We start from the raw sequence: 23505 nt of genomic DNA on the forward strand, positions 1-23505 counted from the left end.
TCTGTGCCTGTTGAAATGCACTTCGTTGTGCACATACGCATTGATCAACTACACTATGCTCCACCTCCATTGACCTTAGGCAACAATACTCTAGACCTCCCTCACACAATACCTGCTACTGAGCCACAGAGGAATGAAACTGCATTTTGCATGCACTATTCTATTAAAACTATAAGGCTGTTTGACTAACATGGATGCTACTGGTGGCTTTTGAGCATTAACAGCCGTTATTAAATTGAAAGAGGGCAATGTTCTGAAACATTGTGCCTCTGGTCCAGGTCTGCTCCTCCAACAGTCCGATTCTCACCCGGATCGCACCGGGGAACAACCAGCGGACCCACAAAACCCGTAAGTGCCACATACACAATAATCTATACATATACATATAATGTTTTTTTGAACGGACACATTTGTGGTTTATCCGTATCAATACACGTTGTATGAATGCAGTAGCCTATCATTTGTAGGCTAATTATAGCACGCGCTTATTTAGTCCAATAACAAAGAACAAAGATGAAGCCCTTCGCTGCATGATACATTCAACAAAATAACGTTGTATTTTATTCGTCAGTTAAATTGATGGGTTTCTTGTATTTTACGGAAACCTACCTAAAGTCTTCTAGAGCAGGATCAGGTGCATTTTTGTTTCCCACTGTATAATAATGTAGGGACATTGTTATATTTTGGGGCCGTTCAGACCGAACGTGTCATAGCTCAATAGAGCAGAATGCAGGTGTCTCGAGACGCCTTTTTAACAGTTGACGTTATTTTAACGTCCAAAAACGCGGGGCTCCTGAGCGAGACGATGAAAAAAAACAGCTGGACGCGGCACAACAGTCAAATTAGCATTATTAACGTTGGAAAACTGTTAACAAGTAGCGCAGACTGACGCAAAAACGCATTCTGTGTGAACGGCCCTCAATATCGTTTTACATTCCGTGTTCATCGATAAGGTGACTACAAAAGGTTATCAAAAAGAATAGCCTACACCTGAATGTGTCATGCTGTTTATCGCTTTAAACTAGATTACAGATAGGTTATATTGAGTTCAACAATATGTGGTAAGAATAATCCTCCTGAATTTGTTGCTTGAAAATTGCATAAGGTTTATACTGTTTAGGCTTTCAGTGTCTGAGTGCTTAACTTCATAAGTAATGCTGAATGCAGATTAAGGATTTAAAATAGCCATAAACTGACAGTTCTACAAAAATTCAGATAAACACACTGGGTGGCTTTTATAATCCCCTTTTGCTTTTTTAGAAATTCTCTGAAGTCCCAGAGTCATGGATTCTGGGGTTGGATGCATTTTTGGTGGGAATGTTTCGAATTAAACCAGCATCTGATTCACTCTTCTTTTTTTGGATATAATGCCGAATTGCTCAAGATGACTGAGCTGAATTATGCCTTGATAAGCGAAAACAGGAAAGAAGTGGACAAAACTTTGACCTGGAGTTACATAGAATGGCATGAGAAGGAAACAGACAAAGGGACAGATGCCCAGACTCAAACAAAGTGTGAACAAACTGAAGACAAAGAGACGCAAACGAGTAACCCTTTCATAATGCGAATAGATTTAGGTAGGGTTCCCTCCAGACTGAGGTACAGTTCTCTTAAAGAGGGTGATGGCATGCCCACACACTTATTTCAGTTTGATAGGCAAGCCCCGTCCCGCATCTCCACGTCCCCAACGCTGAGGAGGATGAGAAGCACTAGAATCTCCTCCCAAGAGCCAGGCAGGTTTGACGGCCCTTTAGGAGAGGAGACACCCCCTCAGAGGAGCCCCCTGTCTCCAGTAAATCTGAAAAAGTCTCCTCTGGCTGCTCAGTCAAATGGAGAGGGTGGAAACGTAGAATCTTCATTGATTCGTGGGAAAAATCCCTGGCAAAGATCAAAGACTCTTCACAACGTTCTTACAGGCAACAGTCAAGATTCTCATGATTCAAAAGAGGTTGTTTCTGATGACAACGAGAGCACCACTGATGACAGTGATCAGGTATACAATTAGTTCTTGATGTCTTCTAAAAACATTCAATATGTCAGACACATTTCAGATCTACTGGTAGAGCATGGTGCAAATAATGGTGCCAAGGTTGTGGGTTAGATTCCCAGGGAACACAGAAACTGATAAAACATATACCTTGAGTGCACTTTTGGATAAAAGTGTCTCCTATTGACATATTTGTAAAAATAAAATAAAATGGTAAACAATAATTTTGATAGATTTAAATTAAAAGAGTAGATAACAATCAGTTTCAAATGATAACATCTAGATATGATACCAATACATATTCATATGAGCTTCAAATCGCTGTTCTTGCCAATGGAAGCCTTGCCTCATACTCCTCTGGCCTCCTGAGGTTTTAGTTCACAATAAGAGCTTTTGACAGCAAATGAATCTGTAGTTAAATGCATGGACAGCTTTGTGAAAGGCCACGTCTCTAGTCTCATTGGGAGGGCGGCTCCTCCAATGAGGCCCCAATCATGGCAGTGTCAGTTAATGATCAAAGTAATAAAGGAAACCCATTCACTCCATCCACACGTCCATCCAAGTATCTCCACAATAGAGTCAGAACATTTCTGTAGATGCAGGAACTTTAGGCGTCTTTAACTCACACAATAACTTTCAAAAGCCAATTGTGTGAAGAGCTTCTCTGACATTGATATTGTATAGCTGAGGAGTACTTGGGCAGAGCAAATTTCTAAGTACTTTGCTTACATGTTGTATCTGTTTTTGATTACAGGTGAATGAGCCCTGTCATAAAAGGTAGGTGAGCTGTCTCTATCTATCTTACATTTTGCATAAACTATCCCAACCATATTTGCATTTTAGCAAGCAATCTGCTCTCATCTCCAGCTCATATTGGCCAAATGTCCCAGCCAACTGCCATAACACTGTTTTGTGTCAAAGCAAAATTTCCTTTTCTACTAAAACCATCGTTCCAGCTCTTGTTACATTAATCTAGGAGTTTGTTTGTGTGGAAACACACAGTTTGTGATGATGAGGCCAAAGCAGGACACATTTTTCTGTAGAGTGCCGGTAGCTGGGATAGAGTGAAGTTCATTGTGCATTGTATTGTTGCTTTGTTAGCTGCACATGCACTCTTTAGGGAGAGTTATTAGAGTCCCATGGTTTGGCCCTGTACGGCCCAGACAAACTCTCATTAGTGCTGTTTTCCCCCCGTTGGGCCCACTCTTCTTGCCTGCTGGACCACAGGCTTCTTTTCAACAGTGGATAATTAGGCAGCTATTGTGGCCTTAATTACAGTATGGCACCGTCTGATTGCAGTGCTCATCCCTGGACAGCGATTGGATGAGACAGTTATGTTAAGGTGCGAGGACAAAGCTCCCTTCTTTGTGGCCGCGCCGGGGCTGGGAAGTCGGCATAGAGGGCTGCTTCATTCCAGCCAGCTACATTGCCACAGGATTGCATTGTGGATGTTCCTTTAGATAAACAGCAATTAGCAGTGATGCACTGAGTAACTTTCTACTGGTGAGGTTTCAAAACTCGGCGCACTGGCCTCTGTGTTTGAGATTGTACTTGCAAACCAAAAGATAGATGAGCTTTTTACGAGCCTCTATGTCTAGAAACACCTAAAATGATACAGACGAGAAAGTACATGGCTAATAAGGAAGTATTTGAATGGTCTGTTGTGCCAGGTACCGTGAGAATGGGTGCTACCTTTATAATGCACAATAATTTCTATATCATAGCAACTGTATATGTGACTCAAGTGTTTATTGGTATATTGTCCCATATTGACTGCAATGAGCATGAAAAGACTGATAAAAGTATCTGCTTTTGCTGTTTTTGTATATAGGTCTTTAGCCAAATTTAAGATGGAAGTTAAATTAATTATTGAATGTAGCAGTAAAAACACATTATTCATTCAATGTAGATGGAAGGTGGGGTTGGATCTCACCCCAAGGCATTTTTGATGCCTCATACCTGCATCTGAAAATATCAGTCACTCTAAACTGTTTATTGACATACATCACATACTGTAGTGGGACACACGATTGAGTCGCTGTACAGATGGATGGGCACAAAGCTGGGAGTGGCTCAACAAAAACCAGCACGTCGAGTTGTGTCTGAAAACAGTCATACCACTGCGTAAATGCCCTTGGAATTTTTAGTCAAAATGTAACGGGAACTAAAGCAGTGCGGAACAGAACACAATACAAGGAACTATAATAGCAAAAGAGAGGAAAAATGTGCCTTTTTCTATTAGCTGCATGGTTTTAAACAAAAGTACAAGAGGAACCAAATCAAATAGTTGACTTTGATTAACAGTGACACTCCTACCACCGCAGGCCAAAAATTAGATTTTACCTGCTGATTTATTCCAGTTGATAAGAGAAGTAACTGGTAGAGCAACTGGCACTAGCAATTCCAAGATTATGGGTTTGATTCCCAGGGAATACATACTGTATACTGATACAATCAATGAAAAATTTAACTTTAATGCACTGTATTGTAAGGTGCATTGAATAAAAGTGCCTGACAAATGCATTAAATGTAAATAACTGTTATAATCAAAATCTTTCAATATATTCCTATGCTCTGCTGTCTATTGACCACGGGTCTGTATTTTCACTATGCAATGGTGTGTTGTTAGGAGACGGTGCATGTGTATCATGGTATGATTCTGTTCATCTTTGCTAATGCAGTTCTGACCGCCTAATTCTACCATGGCATGTTAGAAATGTGAACATGGAATTCTTTGATTTCCTGCTTAACCAAATCTGGTTTGAAATTTGAAGTTTTGCATGGCTTGAGTCTGTGTAAAGAGATTAGTACAGCACATTGGTCAGGATTTATCAGTTTAGTGGAATAATTGTTTTCTGAGGTCTAATGAGCTTTTGTATAAAGTTTTTGTGAGTAAGAGAAGCAATATTTCATTTTTTTACATAATTTACGTCCAAATCCACCCTCTACAGGTACATGACCAGCTTGTGGTGCAACCGGAGAATGTGTCATTATAGAAATGTACACTGAATTTGAGGCTGTGTGATTAATTCACAGCTTTTCCCTGAGCATGCAGAAAGTTCATCATTCATACTTTGAGGGGCTAGGTACCATAGGTTCCAAAATATTATGTGAACTCACCTGCTCTCTTCTGGTCTCTTTCGGTCACATTTGCTTTTTATCAGGCTGCAGGAAAGGAGGCGGAGCTCTGTGGTTGTGAGTCTTCCTGGATTGGATGTTTCCCCTGGAGATTTATTTGTGTCCAATGGTGCTGCTGATTTTTTACATAAATCAGTCTATTCAGGTTAGTCATGCCTAGGTTAAAGTCATGTCTTGTTGGGGTTTGATCAGAATTTTGGATATAAGGTGCTTGCCACAAATAGAACACAATTTAGTGTCCCATAACATCTTTAAATGCATTAGAGGCACAAATGCCATGTTTTTTGCATGTGTGTGTGAGTGTGTGTGTGTGAGTGTGTGTGTGTGTGTGTGTGTTTGTGAGAGAGAGAGAGAGAGAGAGAGAGAGAGAGCTATTACATACAGTGGAAAGAGAAAGTCTGTTAACCCTTTGGAATTACCTGCATTTATACATTTCTCTTAAAATCTTGTTTCTTCTTCGAAGTTACAATAATTAACAAATACAATATGTTTTAGCTTATAACAAACAAATTATGGTATTGTTCTTGCATATATTGAAAACCTAATTTACAACCACAGTGAAGGTTGGAAAAAGTATGTGAACCCCTAGACTAATGACGTAAAAAAAAATCTTATTAGAGCTAGGAGTTGGCAAACCTGGCCTCCAATTAATGTAATGTGATTTGAGGTGTGGGTTAGAGCTACTTTGATAAAAAACACTCAAACATTTTGAGTTTGCTATTTACAAGAAGCATCTGCTGTAGTGGACATGGCACACAAAGAAAAAAGATCTCAAAAGACCTATAATCAAGAACTGCTGCTTTATTTTAATTGCTGCTTTGCATGAAGCTGAAAAGGGTTACAAAGTTATCTCGAAGAGCTTATTAATTTGTATACAGTTAGACAAATATAATTGAGACAAATTAGTACTGTGGCTTCTCTCCCTAGAAGTGGCCATTCAGGCCAGCTCAAACGGCACACAGTAGAATACTCAGTGAGGTAAAAAAGAACGCTAGAGGGACAGCTAAAGATTTGAAGGAATTATTGGAACTGGTTAACATCTCTGTTCATGAGTCTTCTATATGGAAAACATTAAACAGGCATGGTGTCCATGACAGGACACCACGAAGGAAGCCACTGCTTTTTCCATCAGAAACATTGCTGAAGTTAGCCAAAGACACCTTGACACTACTAGAAAAATGTTTTGTGGACTAATGTTGAATTGTTTGGGAAGAACACGTAGCACTATGTATGGCATAAAAAGGGCACTGCATACCAACATGAAAATATAAATTCAACGGAGAATTACGGTGGAGGGAGCATCATGATTTGGGCTGCTTTGGGGCCTGGACCGCTTGCCAACATCGAGGGGAAACATGAATTCTCAAGTTTATCAAGAATGATAACCTACAGAATAATGTCAGTGTGGCAGTGTGCCAGCTGAAAATCAATAAAAGTTGGGTGATACAGCAGGACAATGACCCTAAACATCGAAATAGATCCATTATAGAATGGCTTAAAAAAAAATTCCACCTTTTGAAGTGGCCCAGTCAGAGCCCAGACCATAACCTAATACAGAAGCTGTGGAATGAACTCAAGAGAGCCGTTCATACCAGACATCCTAAAAATATGGCTGAGCCGAAGCAGTTCTGTAAGGGAGAATGGTCCAAAATTCCTTCTAAACGTTGCGCAGGTCTAATCCACAGCTACCGGAAACGCTTGGTTGAGGTTATTGCTGCCAAAGGAGCATCGACTAGTTATTAAATCCAAGGGTTCACTTACTTTTTCCACAACACTGTGAATGTTTAATGGCATGGGTTCAATTAAAACAAAGATTATAATTGTTTTGTGCTGTTAGCTTAAGCACATTGTGTTTGTCTATAACACTTTGATGAAGATGAGATCACATTTTATGACCAATTAATTCTGAAAACCATCTAATTCTTGCCACTCTATGTCTTATAAACTATTATCTAATATAAAATGTACCCAGCAAAAGTACCAAATAGTATTAAACACATCAGACCCACATAAGAGGTCTTGACCTTATCGACTGTATCCCACATTTAAAATCATACAGCAATGTCATTTTATATTCTATATATATTCTGTTGAATTGATATTCAGTTCATTGTAGTAAAAATGTGTTTTTAAATGTGAAGTAATCTGAATGATCAAAAACATCATATTTAGCTGTCACACATTGCAACCCTGTTTTTTTTCCCTTATTGCAAAAAATGTAACATTGCAATAAATGTGACACTGAAGAAATAACAATTTGGACCCTTTCTACAACATGTTGGTATGACAAGTAAACAATCTGATTCCATTTGCTCAGTTTTTACTAAATCTTTTGTGTTGACTGCATTCGTCAAGCTCAATCATTCAACATTGTTACCCAAGTTACTGTAAGAAAAAAATTATCAAACAAATATTTTTCTTCAATTTCATGGAAATATAAGTTAATCAATAACTGCAGGCCAAAATATGGTCCCAAACAAGTTAGCTCCTACTGAGTGATACCTGAATTTTTCAAGTAGTTATAGCTGCAGACCGGAGATCCCCAAATTGGGGTGGAATCTCCAAAACAGGGAGGGGTTACTCCAAAAGGGGCCGGGGTTAAACTAAAAGAGGGTTGCGCCAAACTGGTAAGGTTAGGGGCTCCCTGTATCTTTAATGGGAATTTGGAGCTCACACCCGTTTTTGGAGCTATTCCTGCAGCTATACCTTTCAAAACTTTTTGCAAGCAATTTTATTTAGACACATATCCAAAATGTTGGTTATGTAGCTGCAAAGATTTTTAGTTTGATCTCCTGAGGTTGACGATCAACATTTTATAAAGGTTAAACACCTCCTTCCACTGATAATTTGTTTGTTTTAGTTTTAGTTTCAGGTCCTAATTTGTAATTTCTAAAAAAAATTTCTTGCATTATTTAATTTTTATAGACACCAAGAAATCAAAGTGGCCCTTCTCGAGACGTAACACAGTAAGTGATGTGTAAATGTTCTCATATTTGATTGTTTCAATACCATAATGAAGATATTTTTTCCCATGACTTTTTTATATAATGCCAGTGTCGTGTTTGTTGCCATTGGCATATACTTTGTGCTGTAATTTTTCAGATGCTTTGTCATCCAGCCCATGTCCAGTACATAATGTTCACTGACCCACTTTGAGCTAAATCAGATTTGCATGCCTTTCCAACACACACCCTCCCTACACACACACACACACACACACACACACACACACACACACCAGTTCTATATACAATAAACAACACCAAAACAAGCAACAACTAAAATAAAATGTACTGCTTTCAAATTGCTATCCAATCTTCTCCACAGTTCATGATCAAATACAAAAGGATACAGTATGATTGAATACATTTGAGTGTTGTTTTCCATTAGGCAAAAGGGAAGGCAGACATTGACAAGTGTCTGGCTGGCATTCAGATCCAGGAATGGAGGGACACAGACTTTCAAACATACAAGGTATGAGTTGAAAACTAAATACTTTTTAATATTCAGAGACAACTGGAAAGCCATTTGTAGGTTGATTTCAAAGTGTGAACACTGGCTCTGTGGCGCTATCAATACATTGACGAACATAGACACTCAAACTTCACCTCATCCTCTTCTCTCCCCTGTTCTCAGGATATGTCTCTGGAGGAGTTTTTGAGAGGTTGCTCTGAGCTGAGAGCAGCAGAGAATCTTTATAAAGCTGACCGTAAACAAGAGGCCATTTGGGAGCTTTTCACCACTGAATGTGTCTACTTCCTTGATCAGCTCATGGTTTTAAAAGAGGTGTGAACACAATACCTTCATATTTTATGGGTTATTGCAGAATTAAAGCATGTCCTGAGGAGAAAAAAGAAACAAACATGTCAAGAAGAGTGTTTTAGCTGTATTGTATGCCATAGACAGCTGCAATGGTTATAGAAATTGAAATTGACCAGTTTATAACAAGTGTTCTGTGTCAGTAGCCGAGTTTAAATGTGTTCACTTTTGTATTGCATGCAGGTATTTTTGACTACTCTGTCAGATCTGCAGATGAGAGACTGTTTACATGACATAGACTCTTGGAGGCTTTTTGCTAATTTAAATGAGCTCTGCCTGGTAAGATATCAATGAGTTTTGTGGTTGATTTTACCTAAAAATTTACCAGCTGCCTCTTTAAGCTGTGTTAAAAGTAATTAGAATTGATGGTGCTTAACTTTATAATAAAAGTATTGTTTTCAAGTGAAAATATGAAATTAGCTTTATCTGTTGCATCTGAGGAATCCATCAGAATATTTGACTAATCTTTACTTTATTGTAGGTTAGCTTTGGCTTTCTTACAAGTCTGTTGCGTGTCGTTAAGGAATTGTGGACCAATCCGGACAGCTATAGTACTCAGACTCTTCTTGAACTCCTTAGAAAGGTAAAAAATATATATATATATATATATTTTCCTTGTTGCACATCACCTGCTGTTCTCCACTCATAACATGCAGATCTACAAGAAAAAACATAAACTGGCCTCAAAAGATCCACATTCATTTGATCTTTGTTACATGTTTTTTTTAAAAGCATAAATGGATTATATTACGTTAACTTTTCTTTTTACCCTCTGAAACTTTTCGAAGCCATTTGGATTCAAGTTATGTGCAGGGTTAGAGCAACATGCAGGTTGAATTTATAACTGAATTAATACTTTATATTGTCTGCAGAGGTCTTTTAAAAACACATATGTAGAAATTACTAATGAAATCTCATTTGATGTAGAGATTTTGATGAAAATGTGCTAGGCTCTGGAATACGCCTTTCCCGCTATAGCAACGCGTCATATGACGTAGGGCGAGGCAAACAAAAGAGCTCACGGTCAGCTCTCTATTGTTGGGTGTTGATGTAGTTAGAGCAGTAGTGAGAGACAGAAAGTTTTAGATCGAGTTTTAGAGAAGCCATAATGGTAAATTATTGTGTTTGTGCTGGTTGCACGAATTCCAGCCTGTCAGGACATCGTGTCCATCATTTTCCTTCTAGGAAAAACAAGGCTTTTCGGTCTTGGGTGCGTTTTGTGCAGGTGAAGAGAGCAGACTTCACTGCCGCGTCTGTTACCACACACTCGGTCGTTTGTGGTGCACATTTCACTCTGGAGAATTATCGACCTGGAGATTATCGAGTGCGATGATTCCATCGCACTCGATGGAATCAAGTCCACCGTCAAAGTGTACACCGGATTTTGGCGCGGGCTGGACTGGAGGACAAAGTGCTAACGTTAGCAGACATTCTGTGCAACGAAAACGAGGACTTAGCAGAGTAAGTCTTACTTTTAATTATTTTAACTCTTAATTTGTGTAATTTCGTAATAATAATAGTATAATATTTTTATATAATATATTTTTTATAATATTAAATATTTAATATTTATTTAGTATAATAATAATACAGAGAGAGGGAGAGAGACTGAGCTTTAGGACAGGTTGTCGTAACATAATTGTCTGCCTTCTGAAATGAATTTAGTAGTTTGCACAATGCTATAGCTATTGGCAGGAAGCTAGCCCAACTTTCCCGTTTCCCCCGCATTTCAATTCAAACTGTTCTCCCGCCGCCCTCCCGTCTGATTTTGTATCCCTGTAGGCTAACGTTATACTCTCCAGTAAATTGCAAAACCACACCGGAGAACTCTGTTTCTTCATTCGCATCCATTGTAACCTGAGCTTGAACTTGACCAGACTCCCTCGCCCATCGTCACTTCCGGTTAGTGCTTTATAGACGCGGAAGTTATTTTATCACAATTTATCTCAAAATATCGTTAATGGCTAAATATATATTACTCCAGTTCAGAAAATCTAGTTGTTTTATCATCAACATACACTATGCTATATAGGGGTGTCCAACCTGCATGTTGCTCTTTAAGGGCATGATCGGGCTTATTAAGGTAGTAATAATAATAATAATAATAAAACTTACATATAAATACTTAAATACTCTCTTAAATGTATTCAGTAATGTATTCAGATACATCACATAAAAAAGTTACATATTCAGAATACTTTAACAATACATTGGCAAGGAACAATTGGAAGAATTATGTGTGATATGTAGTTATTAGCTTATCTTAACCACTAAATCTACACTTTTAACATCTAAGTAAATCTGAATAGCTAGTTTCTTTAAATTAGATGTGGAGTTGGACACTAATGTTTTTCTTTATGGAAGGCAGAATGCAAACAAATGGCAACTTGTCAACAATATTTCATCCACTCTTTTACATGTAAGAAAATGCTGCCTGTACCTTCAAGACCCAAAAGCCCCTAGCTATGATATTATAGCTACCAAGAAGGGTTGTTTGTGAATGTTCAAAATGTCATTTTTAACTATTTTCTTAACATTTTAATCTTCTTCTTAACCATTTATTTGATTGGACTGACAAAGATTTATACATTTTAAAGCACAACATTAGATAAGAAATGAAAATAAACAGGAATAAAACTTGATGCCACTTGCAATAGTTAGGTCATGTGACAACAATATATATGAAGGATTTTAACTAGGCTTGCTTGAATGTTTCCATATCAAGGCCTATTTATTGTTTTTATCTCTTTTATTACTGACACTTTTATTTTTGGATGCTTTTAATTATTTTACTTTTAATTCGATTTTCCGTGAATTGCTTTGTACATGTACATTTATGCATTTGGTAGATCCTTTTATCCAAAGAAATTTACAGTGCTTTCAAGGGTTTTCATTTTATCAATTTGTGTGTTCCCTGGGAATTGAACTCATGATCTTGCTGTGGTTAGCTCCATGCTCTACCAGTTGAGCTACAGGATCCCCTAATGTTTTAAAAACCCTCATATGTAAAGTTGTCCGATGTGGACGTGTCTCACCAAATGCTTATTGAGAGCAGTCAGTCTTTACACTGCAAAGCTCGACACAGAAGCCTCATCTGCAGTGGCATAAATGTATTTACACAACACAACAAGTGTGCAGCATGTGCGGTGTTTAGAAAAATGCTGGTTCTCACTAGATTGGCAATTGCAATATAGTTTTTCTATCACAACTGTCTTATATTGTGGTCGTTATGAGAGAATTATTCTTTAAAACATTTATTTTATATAACTGTATTTTGGGGAGGCCTGGGTAGTTCAGCAAGTAAAGACGCTGACTACCAACCCTGGAGTCATGAGTTTGAATCCAGGGCATGCTGAGTGACTTCAGCCAGGTCCCCTAAGCAACCAAATTGGTCCTGTTGCTAGGGAGGGTGGAATCACATGGGGCAACCTACTCATGGTCGCTATAATGTGGTTTTCGCTCTCGGTGGGGTATGCGATGAGTTGCGCATGGATGCTACGGAGAATAGAGTGAAGCCTCCACATGCGCTATGTGTCTGCGGTAACGCGCTCAACAAGCCACGTGATAAAATGCGCAGATTGATGGACTCAGACACGGAGGCAACTGAGATTCATCCTCCGCCACCAGGAATGTGGCGAGTCACTACGTCACCACGAGGACTTAGAGCGCATTTATAATTGGCCATTTTAAATTGGGGAGAAAAAATAAATAAATAAATAAAAAAGTACCATTATTTTGAAATCAGGTGATTGAAAATATCAAGGGCTGAATTAAGTTACTTCGTTTTTGTATTCTGAATACGTAACGCTGTTACATGTTTTGCGTTACAGCCCAAACCTGGTCATGTGCAATGAGCTTTAAACATAACTCATGTATAAAAATGTCTACATAGACCAACACATACCTAATCCCTCATTGTGTGCTTGTAGAATATATTATACTGTATGAGTCATTTAGCAAATGATTGTTCTATATGACAAAAAAAACTGAACAACATTGAACGTTTGTTCCCTATTTGCAGTGGATTTAATATAATATTTTCTCTATTGTCCTATTTTGATCACTTTCCTATGTTGACTTTTGACTTTGCAGGCATTTGGTGAGAGCATTTGCCATTGTTTACAGAAATACTGCCTAAATTACAGCACAGCCATCCTTTATCTGGACAGCCTGAAGCTCAGAGAGGACTTTGGCTCCTTTGTGAAGGTAACCGTGGCGAGCGCAATTTGACATGGTAATCAGGGTTAGTCTGAATGCTCTGACAATATGTAGGGAACAGGGCAAGGTTCAGGCCACTGCTGTATGGTTGTCAGGGACCATTGCTCCTTGCATTGGAACCTGATGACCAGATATGTGGTGAATGAGTGTGTTGACACAGCTACTCACCCCGCTAACATCATATGTTGTATTAAGCTGTCTCCACATCAATTTTGGCCTGTCAATTCTCTCTTATATCAGGCTCTCACCCAACCTTTTTTCTGCCCATACTTTTCCACTCCGCTACACATTGAGGATCTGGTTTGTCAGTTGACTCTCGTTTATTCATGGGAAAAAGTATAATCTCTTAAAAAAACACTCCGCACTATAGCTCTGTTCCAAAACCTCCTGCTAAATTAAGACCAACTTAACCAGCATGCAATTCCCATGCAATTTTCTAGGCTGATTTACACTGCTTTGGTGCTGGCCTATAGCTGGTGGACTAGTATATCCATGTTGTTCTCCAGCTAAATTTAGCTAGTGAAGCTGATCTACTAATATCGGTTTTCTGCTAATGTTGGTTAACCAAGGAAGTCTTGCTGGTTGAGCCAGTCAAAAAGATCTGTGCACCAGCATTCAAAACACAACATATGTTGGTGACCAGCTACTAAGCTGGGCTAGTGAGCTGCTTAGCTGTCTATTGTCTACATAGCCAGCTTCCTTTTAAGACAGCATCCTAACCATTATGGACCTCAGAAGTGACCGATTTGGGACGCTCTACAGTAAAAAGGCAACAACTCCACACACCACATAAATAGAACTCAACACAGGAGACTCAACTTTTTTGGGGGGTGTGGACTATCCCTTTAAAAGCTGCCTATATATGCCACTTACTAGGTTTTGTTACAAAGCATACATCTCTGTTTCTCCCGCTCTCTTCCTTCTCAATATTTTTCTCGGTCAGTGGTGTGAACGTAACGAGCAGTGCCGCAGGCTGCACCTGAAGGATCTGCTGGTGGCTCCTTTACAGAGGTTCACACGGTACCCTCTGCTGTTGAAGAACATAGGAAAGAGAGGCTGCTCAGAGGAAGAGGAGAGCGCTCTACAGAGCATCGTGGACATAATTGACCAAGCCATCTGTAAGTTTTGTCCTCCCACTTTACATAGAATTAATAGTAAAAACTGTAAAACAAAAGTGGTAAGATGTAATTGTTACCTTAAGGGACTTTTTCTATTTGATCTAACCCTTAGTTTGTTAGTGTAACATAAATGTAATATATTTGGCTTGAATAAAGTCAGTCAATTTAGATGTTTTTTTACATGACACACATTTGTTTTTACCAGGGATGCACCAATACAAAATATATATGCCGATACCGATTTCTGATTACCGGTAGTTTGGTGGTTCTGCTGTTTTATGCTACCTTGTTTCAAATGACTGATAATTAATTACACAACTTTGAATGAAATTTAAATGATCACGTTCTCTATGTCTCAACACGTCTTCCATGTTTAAATTTACTAGTCTCAGTTATAAACAAAACACTTATTATTAACTCACATTCATATTATTAACTTCCATTAGTTGAAATATAAATAGCCTCTAGTTAGGCTCACATCAAGTAAGATTTGTAAAAGAAAAATTATGTTCTTAACTCACGTTAACTGAATTCTGAAGGATTACTTGAGGCAGTCTACACTTTTAACAAACTCATCATATTCCTTACTCTGTTGAGCTTTAAGGTGAGTAATCAAAGTAATGCAAATTTGCAAATCAATGTCCAGTGTGACTGAATGATACATAAGGGATAACGTACAGTTGCAAATTATTACACAGGTCTATGGAATACTCGATTCTGATCGGTCAATGGCACCATCTTGCAGTCTGATATTTCTGAGTAACATCCGCATTAAGACGTATATGACCTGTCATATGACCGTTCATTCGGGTATTGCGAGTAATCTTTTCTACTTCTCGTATCCCTCTGTGATATCTACAAATAATAAAATAATTTCAACTCATGTCAATGTTTCATGTACATTTACTTAGTAGTCATGTAATTAGCTGAATAATGAGCAATCAGACAGTCATTTTTGCAAAACAAACACCAACACAAAAAGGATTTCCAAATCAACTATACAGTGATTTCTTTCTACTCACATAATAACAATTTCCACACAAATCAGTATTTCATGTCCATTTGTTTTTTTATTTGGTTAGCAGCCATGTAAATCAGGCTGATACAAGGCCTGATCACCCAGTCTGGGTTTATTTTGCGATAACAACTGACTGTACATTATGCCTTATATTGTGTCACCCTGAAGGGGTTTATTTTGTGATAATGACCAGCAGACTGTACTTTACTTATTACATGACTGCATTCAAAATAAATATGAAATATCAATTTGTTATGAGTCATGAGACTAACACGAGTTGACCTAGCCTGCAAGATTCATTGTTTTATTGTAAATCTTGTTCATGTTTTCTGTGCAGACTTTTGGTCTTTGATGTTTTTTCGGTACTCACATGTGAAAAATTTGCGTTCCCTTCTTACTGTCATTGTTACTGCTGTTTCCCAGGTAGGGACACTTTGATCTTGTTTGAGTTACATGCTCATGTCAAATGAGGAATTAGAAAAAGTGACAAGTAACTTTTCCAGTTCTCATGGGGAAGATGTTTGTGAGGCGTGTAGTGGCAGCCACTAAAGAAATGCAGAGTGACAGTTGCGAAATGAAGGCGTGAGATGTCACCCAAAACAGTTGAAAGTACGCAATGTTTTAGTAAACCATGAAAACGTGACGCTGTCTTTGTATCTGCATTCAATGTCACAGCTGTCATGCAAAAGCCTGGTTATCTTTCTGGAGCATTACACACCTTGTCATAAATCCCTTTTGTTTTTATTAACTATAAAAAAGTGAGATTAAAATGTATTGCATAATACAGCTTTTGTGCTGTTTCAGCCCATGCTGTTTGAGTTCACATATGCTGGTGATTCTGCAGTTACTATTTTTATAGTCACTGTTTTGTTTAGACTACTCCCTGCAAAATGCCATTAAACATTTTTTTGAAGTGCATTTTTATTTCCATTGTATCACTTACGGAATGAGGAAAGACCCAAGTTACTAAGACAAACATCCATCCATCCATCCATCCATCCATCGTCAACCGCTTATCCTGTGTACAGGGTCGCGGGGGGCTGGAGCCTATCCCAGCTAACATTGGGCGAAAGGCGGGGGACACCCTGGACAGGTCGCCAGTCCATCGCAGGGCCTAAGACAAACAATTATTTGAAAATTAAAAATATTAAAAAAGATACAATGAAAAAAGGTGACTGAGGCTGTCATTATACACATCTCCTTATGTGTCCCACGGAAGAAAGTAAGTCGTACAGGCTTTAAACAAATTGAGTAAATAATGACAGGATTTTCATTTTTGGGTGAAATATCCCTCTGACTAAGGCATTTGACACGTGTTTGCCAGCCTGTTTTGACTTGTCAACCTGATTGCGTACTGATTAACAGCTAGACCATCTCAATGCGAAGAATAGGCATCATTCACGCAACAGTTTTCTCAATTTAAAACATCTCAGGATGGCAGCAACTCATTTCAGCACACTTTAGTTCCCACAAATGATAATGAGGGTGTGTATACAGCACTGCGATGCTTTCATGCAAATACAAGGAGAGACAGCAAATGAAAAGTTGCCAGATGGGTGTGGGCTTCAAACAACCGATTCATGCTTGTGTGTCATTGTTGATAAAAGAGCTTTTATGTGGAACTCTGAAGGAAGAGTCTAGAACGCAATTGTTTCCAACTGAACAGCCAAAAAACACGATCTCTGATTGTTAGTACAAAAGCAGCAATGTTTGTTTGGGAGGTGTGGATGAACCGTCTAACCATGTGTAGCCAGCCTTCTTTGTATAGATTGAGAAAACAATAAGATTCCTATCCAACTCTCTTTTTCTCTTTCTCTTTGTCTCTCTACAGATGATCTTGAAGGTAAAGTTAAGTGGTTGGACAACTACCAGAAGGTGAAGCAGCTGAAGGAATCTCTGGTGTGGTTTCCTGTATGGGAGCGAGACAAGAAAGCCCATGTACCCGAGGTCTGGTAAAATCCAAATTTTCAGACACACTCCAAAAATACAATTGTTGTCATTATTACTTACCCTCACATTGTTCCAAACTCATATGACTTCCGTTCTTCCATTGAACACAAAAAGAGGAATTCTGAATAAAGCACTGGTTCCATGCAATTAAAATAAATGTGTACTGACCAAATTAAATGGTGCTTTGGCATCTCCTTTAAAGCTTGTAAGCTCCAGTTACATTATTACTGTTACTACTTTTCCATAGATGTCACACAGGAGCAATAAAGAATACAGCTCTTTGGCTATTTTGGGTGAACAGTGGTTTGAAATGAGATTGCTTTACTTAAAATTACTATGTAATCTCAACACATACACTTTGTGTAGAAAGAACCTAGTTCAATTGAGTAAACCCAACAAAATGAGCTGTGTCATTGTAACTCAAATAAATCTCTTTTATTTCTGTATGTACTAACTACTGAAAGTGAATGATAGCATGCTAAATACATGCTGGTTTGAAGCACTACAGAGTGTAGATTAGTAACTATGCTATGCTAAGCATAGTATTTGATCAATGAAGCCAGCAATCAATTTCATGCGTGACATGTACCTGTCATCATCGTTAACACAAGCTCCACTTCTCACCGTAACGGTGACCCCTAAAACTCCAACATAAAAGAAACTCCTCTAAATCTCATCATGACAAAACATTAAACACTAACAAGTATCCCCATTTATATTCATCTTGCACAAAAACACATAAAATAACACTTCATTTTTACATTAACTCTCCCTATCGAGTCCCATGCAAAAAAAAAAGGAAAGTCCCTGCTACAAAAAGACTACAAAAAGTATTAATGTAGTCCCAACTCAAATGGATTGAGTAAACTTCCATTGTACACATTTAAATGGATAGAATGCAAGGAAATCAAATTGTGACTAAATGTTCTAGAATTATGTTGCTTTAGTTCATTTTAATTAAGTAAATCGAACAAGCAGCAAAAATATTTTTTTTGAGTGGAAGTAAATGATGGCAGAATTTGCATTTATGGGTAAACCAAAATTTGAAGTGTGTCATTTCTGTTCATTCAGCAGCACCAAATGGTAAATGGTCTGCACTTATATAGCACCTTTTTAACCTTAGCGGTATTCAAAGCACTTTACACTGCGTCTCATTCACCCATTCACACACACACACACACACACTCGCACACCAATGACAACAGCTTCTATGCAAGGCACTAGCTTGACATTGGGAGCAACTTGGGGTTCAGTGTCTTGCCCAAGCACACTTCAGCATGTGGAGTCGTGTGGGCTGGGAATCGAACCACCAACCCTGCGATTAGTGGACAACCCGCTCCAAGCCGCCCCAAAATGGTATTGCAAAAACCATGACAGGTTTTCAAACACCATGTATTTGCCATTGGTCAAAAAACATAGTCCCGCCCCAAGCTCAATGTCAATGTTGCTATGTTGGGCTGGTCGGGATGCTAAACACAAACAGAGCACTGTTTGATAGCTACACAGAGCTACAGTGTTTACACTTTCACTGAAATGAACCTACGAATGGCTTACTTATAGTTGTCTCTGCATATTAAGCTGAGGTACCTGAACAGAAAACATTACACACTTCATCTTTAAAGGGTCCTTCCATCTGTATTTCATACAGATTTTAAGGGTGTGTTTTTGATCTTTGATCTTTTATAGAATCTCAAACACTTATTAAAAGCTGTAACCATGGAGAACCTGGTGTCTCAACGAAGTCTTCTTTACGACGGCAAGCTCATTCTCATAGGTCAGATGGAAATAAAGTTGTTCTTTTCATTGGTCCATTTGTACTTCTGTTATTGGTTGTGTAGCATTTCCTTACATTATTTTTTACTTTGTACACAGAAAACGCAAAGCTGCAAGACGTCTACCTGTTTCTCTTTGACGAATTCCTTCTGATCACAAAGATCAAGCGAAGCAAAAAGGTGTGGTTGTGTATCACCATGAACATATATAGATTCATGGAAAATATGACTGCTGTTTGGTGTTATCACTGCCCTAGCCAGAGCCACTTTATGTATTGACAGAAATCAGAGTGTGGGAGGCACGTATTAACGTGATGGTGATGTAAAAATTGATTTGTTGATTCTGTCTTAGAGTGATTATTGATTGAAGCCATTACTCCCTTTTACATGCTTAAGTTGAATAGAGGTCAGTGTTTTGTGAAAGACTGTAGTCTTGCCTGTTGGGATTCAACCAAGGTCATAAACTAAATGGAGATTAAAAGATGACTATTACCTGTAGATGAGATGCTCTTACATTCACCATTATGTAAAAAATATTTTGAAAGCTAATTCTGCAACAAGAAATTCAGTGGAGTGGCCCCTGCTTTTTTACCCAACCATAAAACTCTCTCTACTTTTTACACATTTGGGGTTGCTGTCATAGGGTAGGCAGGCATGTATTTGGGTTTATTTTATGCTATTGCAAAGAAATGCAATGCAATGCAGAAATGTTTGTCTTCGTTACTCTTAATCAAAATGTTATTTCTTGCTCCAGCTCTGAAATAATTTTCTCTTTTGGCTGACTTTTATTTTTGCCAACTATTAATGATCTAATCAATTTCTGATTAATAAAATCCATTTATTCAATTTGAATATTGTTTCGCTCAAAAAGTTAATACTATGGAAGCAAAATGGGTTACCACTGTTTCATGTAGTCTTTAAGTTAGTATCTTTATATAATGGATAAGTGCATTTACAATATTTTTAGCAATTCTTGTCTTTAAAGGAATATTCTGGGTTCAGTACAACTTAAGTTGAATGGACAGCATTTGTGGCATACTGTTGATTTCTACAAAAAAATCCCTTTGTGGCAATCAACCACAGCCAAAAAAAAAAGAAGCCAAAAACACTACAATGGAAGTGAATGGGCCAGTTCATAAAAGCTAAAATATCATTTTAAAAGTATAACCACAAGAGGTAAACATTATACGTTTAAACATTATTTTAGTGTGATAAAATCGCTAACTAAACTTATCTGTTTAAAGTTTTATCCAAATTAAAATTTATTATCATTATAAAGTAACAGCGGTAAACATTGTAATCTGATTACATTACGTAATGTTGGTAAATCCCTAATTTTATCACACTAAAATCATGTTAAAACATATAAAGTTTACATCTTGTGGCAATGCTTTTGAAACAGTGTGTATTTAAATGTTTATGGACTGGCCCCATTCACTTCCATTGTAAGTGCCTTACATTAACTAACTTTTTTTTTATTATTATTATTATTATTGATTAGGGACAAGTCAAAATTACTGTACTTGACTGTACTTACTTTTTTGTAGTAATCAACATTATCCCCACAAATGCTGTCGATTGAGCTTAGCTTCTATTGAACCCAGAATGTTCCTTTAATTTGCTCCATGTCACAGGCAGTGTCTTTTATTTTTGTATTGTAGAAGTCTAATGTGGTGGAGCTAAACCCACTGCGTCCAGCTGTGGGCCAAGAGTTTGACATCTTATTGCAGGAGGGCTGTAGCTTCACAGTTCTGGACCAGCCCATTTCCCTGGACCGCCTGCAGTTAAAGAACATAGACCAACTCAATGCCACAGGTTTTCATCACACACAAACTCAAGCAATAACGCATGCTTTGGATTAAGGTCATTTTGCAATTGTTTGATCATGCAGTTATTATGTAATCATTTAGTAATACGGAGCCATTTCCATTGAGGATAGGCCCACGTGACCAGCATGGACAGTGATGTGATAATTATGTAGATACAAACACCCTGTCTGGACTGACTATTTTGTCGTTGTATATTTCAGCATCTGGTCTGCCTAATTCTTTCATAATAATGCATCAGAACCGTTACCAGCAATGCATCGGAGTGTTCCTTCTGCAAGCCCAGACTGAATCTATAAAGGTGAATATGCATTTCTGCTTTTTTAACATCACCAAAACTTGTCTAAATACATCTCAAAGACCCATGCTTTCTGCCCAGCTTTTACACCTGACACCCCTAAATTGCTTCATTAATCAGTTAAGGATCTGATGCATTATATTTGCATTATTAAGTTAGTACTCTTAAAGGGTTAGTTGACCCAAAAATGAAAATTCTCTCATCATTGTTGTATGATTGTTGGCACCATTGCCATTGGTGTATGAGTGTGAGAGTGAATGTGTGTATGAATGGGTGAATGGGACAAAGTGTAAAGCGCTTGGTAACCTCTAAGGTTAAATAAAGGCACTATATAAGTGCAGACCACTCACCACCATGCCATTCCAAACTCATATGACTTCCTTTCCTCTGTGAAACACAAAAGGAGATTTTAGGCAGTGAATTACAAGAATGAGTTAGTGAAGGAGAAGTACTAAATATAGACCTTGAGTGAGAAGAAAAATAATAAAATGCAAACATAAGGCATTAAGACTATTTATATTGCTTGACATTGCAAGGTAGAGCCAAAGTTCCTTGTAAGAAAAGTTATTTCACTCGCCAGCCATCTTGGCAGTGCCACCGTTCAGCTATTTTCTATGGATGCAACAAGCAAGTGCAGCTTCTACCTACATACAGTAAATGGGAAAAGACTGAAATCTCCACAACTGTCTGTCATGATTACATTTCAATAACATCATTTCAAAAAAACATCAGATGCCTGTGTCAAAATGGCGATCGGTTCTTCTAATTGAAAGGTGGGACTTCTGTTCCTACAGCCACCATATTGAATGTTACAATTTCTACGAATTGTCCATCTCCTCTTCCCTTTAACGTCTCTAGTAGAACTCAAGAATTAATATGCTAAGTTTTTCAACTTTAGACCTCAGCTGTGAAATAATACACCGTTTACAGTTCAACTGTCTTTATTGGTCAAATGTACTGTGTTTTTTCAGAAAGGGTGGATGTCAGAGATAGAGAATGCCATCAATTCTCTGCTGAAGCAGGACTGTCAGCAGCCCCGGGTCAAAAACTCCACGCTTTACCTGGAGTCTTCACAAATCTAACTTATACACAGACTTTCTGTAGAACTTCCCGTAAAGTGCCATTGGACCACTGAAGAAGATCCCTGGAACAATGTCACAGTTACCTTCCCGCAACATATTTGACAGTTTTACAATTTATTCATTTTGCACCACCAACAGTGGTGGTGATCCTTAGCATATTGAAGTTCCACAAGAGGAAGTATGTGTCAGTTCTCTTAATTTTAGTAAAACAAACAATGCTCAGTTGCTGAATTTGTCTGTATTTCATGATAACGTGACTAACATTTCTTGTTATGAGGAAAGTAGAATGCTCTGTTAAACATAAGCACTCAGAAATGCTTCCCAAACAGTCATGTGATGATCTAGATCAGGGGTTTTCAAAGTCACTGGGCCTCCATTCTGACACAACGTAAATGACCCCCCCCACACACACACACACATCTGAATAGATTGTCAGACAATTGTTTGACATTATGTAATCATTTTGATCATTTATTGTTTAAAAAGAAAAGTGCAGAAGTTATTAACTGAATTGAAATTGAATATACAACTATATATTATATACTTTTTACAATGGTGGAGAAAAATGGAACAAAAACAATACTAGTTCCCAGCTAGAAATATATAAAATACCTGTAACGGTCCATCTCAGTCAAGCCAGTCAGAAGATGGTATGTTCAGCAATATGCAGCACAGTGATATGAAGCTTTAGCGGCCTTAACATTTAATTTCACAAATTCTTCGACAACTTTTTCCATCACGTCTGCTTTATTGGGGGGCTTGACAAATAACAGAGAATCTTCACAAAGATTTGTTTTTTGCCTATTATTTCAGAACTGTTTAAATAATGTTTTAAATATAATTGTTAAAATCTCTCTCTCTATATATATATACACACACACACACACATTAATTATTAAAAGTTATTTACCACTCTCCGCACCTCCCCTGACATGCTCTAGTGCCCCAACTTTGAAAACACCTGATCTAGATTATAATTCATTATGTGGTTGTAAATTATTGGCAATGGACATTTTATAAATGAAAAGGTTTTGTTAAAACTTTGCACTACATTGTGTTGGGAATTATTTATATTGATATAATTTATGTATATGTATATATATATATATATATATTATTTTTTTTTTTCCAAACTTTTCACCACTGCCAGTGTATATAAATATAATGTACACTTGCGGCCAAAAGTTTGGGATAATGTACAGATTTTGCTGTTTCGGAAAGGAATTGGTACTTTAATTCACCAAAGTGGCATTCAACTGATCACAAAGTGTAGTCAGCA

The 23505-nt window shown here is 37.8% G+C and overlaps 1 protein-coding gene across 1 annotated transcript; it reads left to right on the forward strand.

Moving 5' to 3' along the window:
• LOC127661896 (pleckstrin homology domain-containing family G member 7-like) lies at positions 1–23276 on the forward strand. The gene is made up of 17 exons (XM_052152851.1): positions 1–348; positions 1261–1993; positions 2742–2764; positions 5152–5270; positions 8051–8091; positions 8516–8599; positions 8762–8911; positions 9128–9223; positions 9426–9527; positions 13037–13150; positions 14106–14280; positions 17130–17245; positions 18935–19022; positions 19121–19200; positions 20682–20835; positions 21050–21147; positions 22116–23276. The coding sequence occupies exons 2-17, from the start codon at positions 1301–1303 to the stop codon at positions 22224–22226; spliced, it is 2244 nt and encodes a 747-aa protein (XP_052008811.1). The 5' UTR covers positions 1–348; positions 1261–1300; the 3' UTR covers positions 22227–23276.
• The last annotated feature ends 229 nt before the right edge of the window (positions 23277–23505 follow it).

This window comes from Xyrauchen texanus, chromosome 21 (genome assembly GCF_025860055.1).
Source record: "Xyrauchen texanus isolate HMW12.3.18 chromosome 21, RBS_HiC_50CHRs, whole genome shotgun sequence".
NCBI lineage: Eukaryota > Metazoa > Chordata > Actinopteri > Cypriniformes > Catostomidae > Xyrauchen > Xyrauchen texanus.

Excerpts from the sequence above, each read along its gene's own strand:
- LOC127661896 (XM_052152851.1), top strand. The coding sequence starts at position 1,301 with ATGCATTTTTGGTGGGAATGTTTCGAATTAAACCAGCATCTGATTCAC. Across the intron at positions 8,092-8,515 it reads CCTTCTCGAGACGTAACACA|GCAAAAGGGAAGGCAGACAT; the intron begins GTAAGTGATGTG and ends GTTTTCCATTAG. Across the intron at positions 9,528-13,036 it reads TTCTTGAACTCCTTAGAAAG|GCATTTGGTGAGAGCATTTG; the intron begins GTAAAAAATATA and ends TTGACTTTGCAG.